This window comes from Etheostoma spectabile, chromosome 23 (genome assembly GCF_008692095.1).
Source record: "Etheostoma spectabile isolate EspeVRDwgs_2016 chromosome 23, UIUC_Espe_1.0, whole genome shotgun sequence".
NCBI classification, from domain to species: Eukaryota; Metazoa; Chordata; class Actinopteri; order Perciformes; family Percidae; genus Etheostoma; species Etheostoma spectabile.
In genome coordinates, this window is record NC_045755.1 from 14,349,426 (window position 1) to 14,359,983 (window position 10,558).

The window sequence follows — 10,558 nt, forward strand, 5'->3', positions numbered from 1 at the left end:
AATGAGGCAAAACAGCAGTGACACTAGGACTCCGCGCGCCCAACTTGGCTGCATGGACAAAACGGACGACATTAGCAACCTTCACAGCTATCTGGCAACGTGCAACACATGTCACAAAATTCACCTTGGCTGTGTCATATAGAGACCCGCACACGACACACCGCCAACACTTGGCCCTAGGGGTGGGCGGATCGATCTAAATATCGATGCCAACGCTGGTATTGGTATTTGATCGATACAACTGTAATTGAATCGATATTTTAATTTAGATATCTCTCCTCTACGTTCACTATACTTTGCTTGTGTCTTCCACCTTCCTGAGCAAACGCCGCTTTCACATCTTGGCCCACATTGCTCCTCCTCCTGCTCCTCTGCTGTGATTCGTTGTTGTGTCGTCACGTGACTCACTGACACAACGCGCAAAGGAGCAGCGACTCGCTGTATTCATTCTACAGTGCCTAATAACTAATATTTTTGTGCACTTCAATACATTAATAAAAAAATGTTGCCTAAAGAATTGATCATTCATTTACCTCAGAAATAATGAAATGCTCTCCCCTACACAAAAGTATTTTTTTTAAGTAAAAAGTATCGTTTTGGTATCGGCAATACGGACATGTATTTGGTATCGGATCGATACCAAATTTTGCAGTATCGCCCACCACTACTTGGCCTGAACTCAGCACGCTAGGCAGCAGCAGCAGAAAAAGAGTCCGTCAGCTCTTACAGGCGGAGCCTTTATTTTCACCTCGGTCACGTGACAGCTCACGTGACCAACCTTTAACCAATCGATTACACTTAGAAATGGCAAATAAGAAACAAAAAAATACACCTCATGGAAGGTAACCTTTTATCACAGAATACAAATGTGTGAAACTGATGTGAGATTTCAAATGAACATGAGACAGCAGAAATCCAAAGAGATGCCATTATTTGCGCCCAACTGAAGGTGAATGACAAAAACGGTGATCAGTTATTAAGAAGAACAGCGTAGAAAAACTGCATCAACATAGATGAACCACAGTTTAAATAAACAGGGGACATGATGACTAATACCTAAAATGTCCAGCCATTGTTACACTGCCTGGGTTACTGCTACTTCAAAGTAAAGGGCTTTCTAATGACTTAAATTGAAGATGAGGTGAATTTATTCAATTATGTCTAGAGATCGGATAGAGAGACAACCTTTTGATCAAATATACAGTATCTTTTAATAAATTTGGATTTAGATTGATTTTTATAGTTATGAGACGGATGGGAATTGATGCGTACAACATACTTCACCGTTTCTACTGTGTTCATTGACATTTCTGTTTATCTTAAGCATATAGACTATATACTCGGCTAATCTAAATCCTCCCATTTTCTTTTTTTAGTTTATGGAAGATAGTTAGAGATATTGTCCACAAGGCCTTCTGGGACATCCTGGAGTCGGAGCTGAACAACGACCCACCTGAGTATGGGCAAGCCATCAGATTATTGGAGGAGATCAGAGAGGTCAGCACACATAATGTGATGTTTACAGCTTCACTGGATCTGTAGACTTTATTTCTCTGATTTTTCCATACATTTATTTGCAGCATGATCTATATAGCAGTCCTTTTAACAATCTTTTTGTAACTGCTTCTCTATATCTCTGTCTTCTCCTTTTGTGACTGGTATATGTAGAAAAACAGCAGCGATTGAGAAACTTCACGTAAGTTCTAAATCAGGCTTTCTATCATTTGCTACTTTGGACAGATATTACTGTCATTTCTTAATCCGGGTGCCAATCGAATGCGGACCCAGATTATGGAGGTGCTGGACATGGATCTGATCCGTCAGCAGGCTAAGAATGATGCTGTAGACATCCAGGGGCTTGCCTCTTACATTATCACCACCATGGGCAAGATGTGTGCCCCAGCCAGGGATGAGGAAATAAAGAAGCTCCGTGAAAACTCTGATAACAAAGTGACCCTCTTCAGGTAAATACACACATGGTGTTTTTAAAGCGTTTGAATTGGTTATGACCAGATATTCTACTGTCAGTCTGAGGGGAAAAAAAACTTTTCCTACTTAGCTATTTTATAAGAAGCAAGTCAATTAAAGTGGCCTTTTTTTATTTTTTATTTTTTTTACCCCCCAGGGAGGTCTTTCGTGTGCTGGACCTGATGAAGGCAGACACAGTCAACTTTACAATAGATAATCTGAGGCCAGTGCTGCAGAGGCAGGGTGTTGAATACGAGAGGAAAACGTTTCAGGACATCCTGGACAAAACACCCAGTGAGTGAAAAGGACTCCATTTTCTCTACAGCTTTAATTACTGTATGGTTTACTATATTTGGTCAGTGGAAGAACCTTATAACATTCTGTTAATTGCCCGAAAAGTATTAAGAACCAACTGTATTGCTGTGATAAAGATGCTTTGGAGCACACCACCTCTTGGATAAAGTCGGCACAAGAGGAGCTGTTGACCGCCATCCCCAAAGAGCAGCCCAACGGTCCGGGTAAAGGACAGCGACTGGTGCCCGGGCCCTTTCAGGTCCTCAACACTGCCTTTCTCTCCCTCCTAACATGGGATACTAGTCCACTGCCTGAGGTGTGTGTGTTTTGAATTTGCGTATGCAACTAACAGAGATTACCTGTTTTTTTTGTTTTTTGTATCAGGTGTTATTTGTGAAATATGCATATTAATATTTTCTTTTTTTATTTCACGTTGCATTGCCTGCTGTAATTACCTTTTGGGGGAAGTATGATCTTGCATAGTCTCGTTTTTTTTTTTTTTTTTAAGATTTTTTTTTCGGGACATTTTTAGGCCTTTTTATTGACAGGACAGATAAAGAAATAAAAGCGGAGAGAGAGAGAGAGGCGGAACGACATGCAGCAAAGGACCGCAGATTGGCGTCAAACCCAAGTCCGCTGCGCCGAGGATTAAACCTCTATAGATGGGCGCCCGTTCTACCAACTGAGCTGTCCAGGCGCCCATAGTCTTGTTGTTAACATGAATGTGTGAGGTTATGAAATTGTGAGCTTTAGAAGTGCTTGTAGGTGGATTCCATTTTGGACAGAGCCTGGCTAGCAGTTTGTGCCATTTTCCAGTCTTTATTCTAAGCTAAACTTATCGTGTCTCAGCTCCATACTTGCGCACAGACATGACTCTTGTATCCATCTTCTCATCTAATTTAAGAAGACAAATGAGTGTATTTCCCAAAGTGTCAAACTATTCTTGAGTCTCTTCTTATGCTTCTTCTCTAGACCTGGATGACTGATGAGACACGTCTGCGAGAGATTCAGCGGCAGCTCCAGCAGTATCAGGCTGTGAACGAGGTCCTGCTCATTGTCTACAGCACCGTTGGAGGGCCTATCCAGGATCTGCCCTCCCTGTCTGACCGCATGAAGAGGATGATTAGTGTGCTGCTGGATGGGATGCATAGCCCGTCAGTTAACCTTTTTAAAGCCACAATCTGTATTCAAATGTACAACTGATTATCATGGTTTATCTACTTTATGTGAATTAGGAGCTCAAACCAGAACTCTCCTCTCCTATCTGTAGGGGCTTTAACCTCGAAGAGGCACTAAAGGGTGTCAGTGCTCAGATCTGCTGTGAGCTCAACAAGTCTTTAACCGAGAGGAACTACCCTGCCCTGACCCCAGCGTTGCAGGGCACCCTCACAGGCCAGATCTGCAACATCACTCAGAAGGACAATCCCATCCGCACTCTCGTTGGTAAGATAGAGTGAGCAGGAGTGACTGTGTGCTTATTTTAGCTTTTTGCGGGACTGTAAAGATGTTTTCATATCATTTTAATTGGAAGAGGAACATGCATTGTTGTGAGTGAAATTGTCAGTATTGAGCAGAGTGCCCCAAATTATTATATATATATTTTTTTTTTACTCAAAGATGAAGGTTTGTTTGGCCTGTTATTTCACTTTATCTTATTCTCTTTGTGTCTGTGCAGAGGATCGTGTGCAGCACTACTTCATGGCACTCATCTTTGATCCTAAACCCCAGGTCAAACTTGAAAATGTACCAGCTGGCTTGACTGCTATCAAGCCTGAACTAGCATTGATGGGAGCAAAGTTCATCTCCATGGTTAACTACAACAAGGCTGTCTATGGACCTTTCTACGCGGATATAATTAGAAAGCTGATGTTCAGCAGCAACCCACCAGCAGCAAACCATCCTCAGGACACCACTCAGGACTCTGTCACCTCCAATTAAAACCATACTCTGGCTTGTGCAGTCAAATGAGTCTTTTTGTCTTCTAGACATAGCTAAAGCTAAGGAGGTATTACCACAGCTAGGCAGTACAACTGCTATCAGGCCACTGGAGTTACCTTCATCAAATGTAAATGTAGTTTATCACTACATTTAGCAGTAAAGGCACTGCAGTGTAGGTGCTATGCAGTAGAAATTTAATGTGACCTGCATACTTTGTGATAAATGCTCTAAAATATGCTCTCCTGTGTATATTTACAGCTTCAAATCGCAGTGTTCGTGTGATCCATTTCTGAACCTTATGGTGACCCCTACATTGTAAATATGTTTGTAGTCCGACTGCTGTCATTGTGGAGGGAGTCCACGGGGGGGGAAGCAGAACCTTTTCGAATGTATAAAGCATACAGTAAGCTTTATGAAGCAAAAGGAATAAGCGTGTATATTTACAAAAGTAGCATATCAGATTCCTTATGTATAACAAGTTATTTATCACTGTTAAAATTCTAAGGTATATATTTTATATATTATAACTATGACCACTTTTGAGCATCTCAAGGCAAAACATGAGATCGCCCCGTTCCCATTTAATTAGTCCTTTTGATTCTTCTCTCTTTCAACTTCATCAGCCAGAAAACTAAATGTTGTTCTTTTTAATCCACTGATACTACTATACAGCACAAAAAAGAAGTTTAAAAAAAACATGTTTTGGATTTTGACTTCAAAACAACAGTTGTCTGCATGAGTAGCTTTGTGTTGAGGTTAAATTATTTTCAATTTTTACTTGAGTAACTTGTTGTTACATGTTCTTTTACTTATCTGCCAGTTGAATGCTTTTATGTTGATTGTGTTACATTTTGAGGTACTATAGTTACAGTATTCCTGTGTTGGCCGTTTGAACCTTTGGGGAAATGAAAGGTGCTGAACTCAAAGTGGGCCCAATGATGCACAAAGAAGCTGGTGCGTTCTTTTAAAAAGGTTTACATGAAAATGTTGGAAGTTGTTGTTCTCTTCTCTCACTGTTATTACAATAAAACTTCAAAAAGACTACTGACCACATCATTTATTTGAAGAAAGATTTGTCATTTGTCATTAATTTTTTTTCAAAACCTTAATGGTTGGGTTTCACTAGTGCAAGGGCTATTCAGTCATTACATGTGTAGAACAAAATAGAAATAGAAAACTACATTAAACCATAATATTAATGTAGATGGCTACTTTTTCTTCACAGGGAATACATCCACTATTCAGAATTTTAATACAACATGGTATTTGCCTTGGACATCCCTGATTACATGCTGCTGTTTGAGGGAAGTTATCAAAAAATAGGAAACTGGAAAAACATTTAAGCTTTACATTCTTAGAGATAAAATAATACTTGTGAAGTTGTGAACTAATGTTCTTTTGTTTGATAATATGTCCTTTTGTTAACACTTCCCTCTGCTTCTTTCTCAATTCTCAGTCTTTTCCTGTCCCTTGTAGACACAACTCAACTGTAAACAAAAGAACATATTATCAAACAAATAAAATATATAAAAAATAGTTTACTACTACACAAATGTTTTGTTTACGAGTTCTGAGTTTCACTTTTGAGATGGCAATTTTTTTTGCAGGAGGTAGTCATTTTTGTTTGATACTTGAGAAGTGTTGCTTGGAATTAAAGGCACAAAAATAATCCCGTACTCCTGTCACTAGGCAGGAATGTTACATTATTTGCAATCCGAAAATCTTGCAATTCAGGAGTTACAATCAAAACTGAAAAACCTTTTGTATTACCAAATAATGTAAAATTTAGCACATGGAAAGCATTGAGTCAGTATCAGAAATATCCACTACTTTTTGTTAAACTAACATATTAGTAAATGGCTAAAGAAATGCGAAAAAAGGCGTGTTAATGAGTGAACCCACTAATGTCCGAGCAGCATCAGTCCTTGAAAGCAGCATCAGTCTGCTCAGTTACAGAATCGTAAATGCATGACCTCACCATCCACGTGGTTAAGATCTCGCCACGCAATTGGCTGCTTCACACCGGGGCAGTTGTTTTTATTAGGAAGCTGCTTTCAAAATTGGGCGTGTAGTACAACGTTAACAGGGAAATAATTTGCCCTCTTTAACTAATAAGGTTTTTTCAAACGTGACTTACTGTTAAAAAACACCTTCCTCGGCAAAGGGCAAAGAAAAGAAGACATTCGTAAGTAACAAACCATTATCTACTAGTGGTTAGCTACTTTCTTTGTTTAATTTCTCAGTAACGTTAGCTATAGCTAGGTCAGAGTAAACTTATCGTGACATGTACTGACATGTCAGTGTCATAGACTGCATACGGTCTATGGTCAGTCTATTGTAGGTGAATGGTAAGACGTAACATCGCGATAGTATGTCAGTATAAGGTAACAGCCCTGACGAGCAGTATTTACATTCACTTTCACATCCAGTGACACTGCACAGCTGTGTAAAAGTAGCTCACTTTTGACGATACTAAAGTTACACGCTGTTCATAATAAATTAACCGATAACCAGGTTGGTAAGCTTTCTAAACTTTTATTTTATTACTTTAGAACTAAATAATATGGAGACTGCTTACGCGCTAAATGTAATGGGTAAAGGGGTAAGGACTCTGTGAACAGCTGATAAGCTATTGCATTTTCACTTTTAGGATCTTCCGCTTCCTCTTTTCGTATTTCTATTTGCGGCACATATTAGAATCGGTGGTGTAAACCAAGTAACTAACGCTACGTATATTTACTCAAGAACTGCTTGACACCCTCTGCTACAATTCTCCATGTCTCTCTGTCTCTCCCTCTCTGTCTCTTCTCTGTCACTGTCTGTCTTTTCTCTCTTTCTCTCTTTCTCTTTCTCTGTGTGTCTGTCTGTCTGTCTGTCTCTTCTGTCACTGTCTGTCTCTTCTCTCTCTCTTTCTCTTTCTCTGTCTGTCTGTCTCTTTCTCTCACCCCCAACCGAGATGACCGCCCACCCTGAGCCATGGTTCTGCTCGAGGTTTCTGACTCTTAAAAGGACGTTTTTCCTGGCCTCTGTTGCCTAGTGCTTGCTCTTGGTGGGAATTGTTGGGTTTCTGTAAACAACATCACAGAGTACGGTCTAGACCTGCTCTTTTATAAAAAGCGTAATGAGACAACTCTTGTTGTGATTTGGCGCTATATAAATAAAATAAAATTGAATTGAAAGTGAATCAAGTAAAAACTTTACTTGTACTTAACTTACGTACGTTACTTACATATTTCCATTATAATATTATACTGAAATGGGACATCCTGCATAATGATTAATGACTTTTGGTATTTAAGTATATTTTGATGCTTATACAGTACGTTAGCACTTTACCTAAGTAGCATTTTAAATGCATCACTGTTACTTGTAACAGAGTATTTACACACTGTGGTATTACAATGGTAAGAGTACTTATTTCACCACTGGTCACACAAGTGGATACTTTCTGTATTTTGAGGCTATTTGTCATGTAGGTCTGCAACTAACAATCATTTTCGTCATCATTATTATTTGTTACTGTGACAGTTGCAATATATGTTGTGGCTGAATGGGAGAAAATCTTTGCAGCCACTTTCCAAAATCTTGTCAAAAGTCTTCCAAGAAGAGTACAGAGGCTGTTATCGATATATTACTGTATATTGATTTTGGAATGAAATGTAACGATTATGTTGTGTGTGTATATCACTGACGTTGATCAAACTTCCAAATATCTCCTCCATTAATTTGCAGTGTACAAGGATCCTGCATGGTGGCCGTGTTGTGCAGAGATGGCCTTGGAGGAAGGGGCACGGAGCTGTCTGCTGCGCTTTCGCCACAGACTGGAGGAGGACATAAAGCCCTCCTACCTGATGGACCACATGATCAGTGATGGTGTGCTGACTGTGGACGAGGAGGAGAGAATCAGTAACCAGGTGAGCCTCTACTCAAGCTGGGTAGGTGAAGGGGAAATTATTCATTCATATGTTTTTTTCTGTGTTGCTGCTTTTTGTTCCTGACTTCTTTCAAAACGGACACACATTTGCCACCAAATACGATTAACATATAGCTTTTGTCTCAGATTTATTTGGTTGTAAAATTGTTTTGTGTTTGCCCATTGTTATTTAAATAATCAATTTGTATGCAATATTGCTCCCCTTTCCTCCTCTTGGACTTTGTCTTTGTCCATACAGTAAGTCACCATCCTTCTGATTCACTCAGTTTACATTTTTCCACTTTATCTTCCCATTTAATGGCCAGGAATTCAGGGTTATTAAGACAAAACTCCTCACCTCCCTTTTCACTTGTTGCCCTTGGAGTCTTTCAGCAATTAGCTGGCTCTTTTTTTACAAAATGATAATTGATCTTCTATCTTTGGTTATGCTGAGGGTAGTCTATATCCTCGACGTTCCACTTCCGGGATTGCTCTGGTGCCGCATAAAATTCCGCCGGATGCATGTATGTACGTTTCCTTCCATTTTCTTTGCGTTGAATTTTAAACTCCGGTGTATTTATGAGGACTATGGTTAACTGTTACTCAGATCTCTGCGGGGTAAATTGAGACCGCTAGTTAGACTATCTGTCCAATCTGAGTTTTCTATCGCACAACTATTTTACAGCGGTTTTACCACCGCCCATGACAATTGTGATTGTTGTGAAGAAATGCAAATAACCCAGAGCAAATCTTTTTCCTATCCCGCAATACTATGTGGTTAGCCAGACCCTCCTCTGCTCCGCAGCGTGTGGATGGTCTGGCAAAGTGAAACTACGCTGTGGGACACATTAAAAGAACACATATTAGCAGCTGTAGGAAGTGAACTAGTGGCATAGCCCATATGTTTTGTTAAAAAATCCTAATGTGTGTGTGTGTGTGTGTGTGTGTGTGTGTCTGTGTGTGTGTCTGTGTCTCCAGCCCACCAGGAAGGATCAGGCTGTAGCCCTGCTGGAGTTGCTGCTTAGGAAGGACAACCATGGCTACAGCTCCTTCTACAATGCCCTGGTCAAGGAGGCATACGATGATTTGGCCAATCTGCTACATGATGCCCTACCACGGACATTACCCGGTGCATATAGAAGCTCCTCTGATAGCTGCACATCTTATGGTGAGAAAAATGAGCTTTGGGTGTTCTCACCAAGTGGAGAGAATGGAGGTTGTGCTGTCAGTGCGTCCTTAAGTGGTAGTGGGAAAAAAATGTAATGTGCAGTGATCGGTTGCATGCGCTATTTTGGTTGGGTTACTACAGTAGCTCAATACATCATGAGGTCTTGAAAGCTCAGTTGAATTTCTTTAAAATGTAATTTTAGCACTGGGAAGATTGAAAACCTTAGCACTTATTGAATGTTTCTGCCCTTAGTATCCTAATGCTTTTGATTTAGGTCTTGTCTTTCAACTTCTCTCCTTTTTGTCTAACAGTCCAGACAGTGCTCAGTGACGGTGGCGTTCCACAGAGGCCCGTGGTGTTTGTGAACCGGCCAGAGTTTGTGAACCGCGTCAGGGAGAAACTCTTCCGGCTGCAGAAAGAGCCTGGCTGGGTCACTGTCTTCGGCATGGCAGGCTCGGGCAAATCTGTCCTGGCGGCTGAGGCTGTCAGACACCATGAACTCATTGAAGGTGAATAATCTTTGACTGACTGACACTAACTATTGGCATACATTGTGAAACAATAGAAAGTAAAATTCAAATCCAGATTTTCATTCTCAATAATGTTTCAATCTTACATGTTTGCCAAATTGTCCGTTTTCAGTAGCTTTTCAGCTCTTACCTCTGTGACATGTCTTTCTCCTCCCTTTTCCTTTTTTATCCGCAGAGTGCTTTCCCGGAGGGATCCATTGGCTGTCCATTGGCCAGCTGGACAAACCAGACTTAATGGTGAAGATCCAGTCATTGTGTTTCCGTCTTGAGCAGAGCCTGGATTCCCGCTCCCTCCACCGGCCCCCCAACTCTCTGGATGAGGCCAAGGAGCGCCTGCGATACCTCACCCTGCGCAGATATCCAAGGTTACTATATGTTTGAATTAGTGCTGTCAAACGACTAAAATATTTAATTGTGAATAATCGCATTAATGTCATAGTTAACACGCAATTAATCAGATATTTTTATCTATTCTAAATGTCCCTTGATTTCTTTTGTCCCTTTTATTATTATTTTTTCTCATTTTAATGCTCTTGTCAACATGGAAAAGTGGATCGGCTTGCTTTGTGCAAATGTTTTCTTATTGAAAACAACATTGGCATATATTGTAGTGTTCAATTTCACACTAACATTCTCACTTAGAACAAATAATCTCTCACACAGTGTGACACTGTCCATAAATAAAAGGGTGAAAAGGGGGGGAATTGACATCAGCTGTGTACTTGGCCATCAAGTGGTATTTCAGAC

The 10,558-nt window shown here is 40.3% G+C and overlaps 2 protein-coding genes across 2 annotated transcripts in view; both read left to right on the forward strand.

Moving 5' to 3' along the window:
• Positions 1 to 5,241, forward strand: part of tcp11l2 (t-complex 11, testis-specific-like 2) — a 10,793-nt gene extending 5,552 nt beyond the window's left edge. The window contains exons 4-10 of the mRNA XM_032504615.1: positions 1,377 to 1,497; positions 1,741 to 1,964; positions 2,126 to 2,262; positions 2,400 to 2,578; positions 3,235 to 3,416; positions 3,533 to 3,705; positions 3,938 to 5,241. Coding sequence (XP_032360506.1) covers positions 1,377 to 1,497; positions 1,741 to 1,964; positions 2,126 to 2,262; positions 2,400 to 2,578; positions 3,235 to 3,416; positions 3,533 to 3,705; positions 3,938 to 4,200 — 1,279 coding nt within the window. The 3' untranslated portion in view covers positions 4,201 to 5,241. The remainder of the gene's footprint in view (positions 1 to 1,376; positions 1,498 to 1,740; positions 1,965 to 2,125; positions 2,263 to 2,399; positions 2,579 to 3,234; positions 3,417 to 3,532; positions 3,706 to 3,937) is intronic.
• Positions 5,242 to 6,230: 989 nt separating this feature from the next.
• apaf1 (apoptotic peptidase activating factor 1) overlaps positions 6,231 to 10,558 on the forward strand; it is a 47,813-nt gene continuing 43,485 nt past the window's right edge. The window contains 5 exon segments of the mRNA XM_032504586.1: positions 6,231 to 6,385; positions 7,933 to 8,114; positions 9,092 to 9,281; positions 9,593 to 9,790; positions 9,987 to 10,176. Coding sequence (XP_032360477.1) covers positions 7,971 to 8,114; positions 9,092 to 9,281; positions 9,593 to 9,790; positions 9,987 to 10,176 — 722 coding nt within the window. The 5' untranslated portion in view covers positions 6,231 to 6,385; positions 7,933 to 7,970.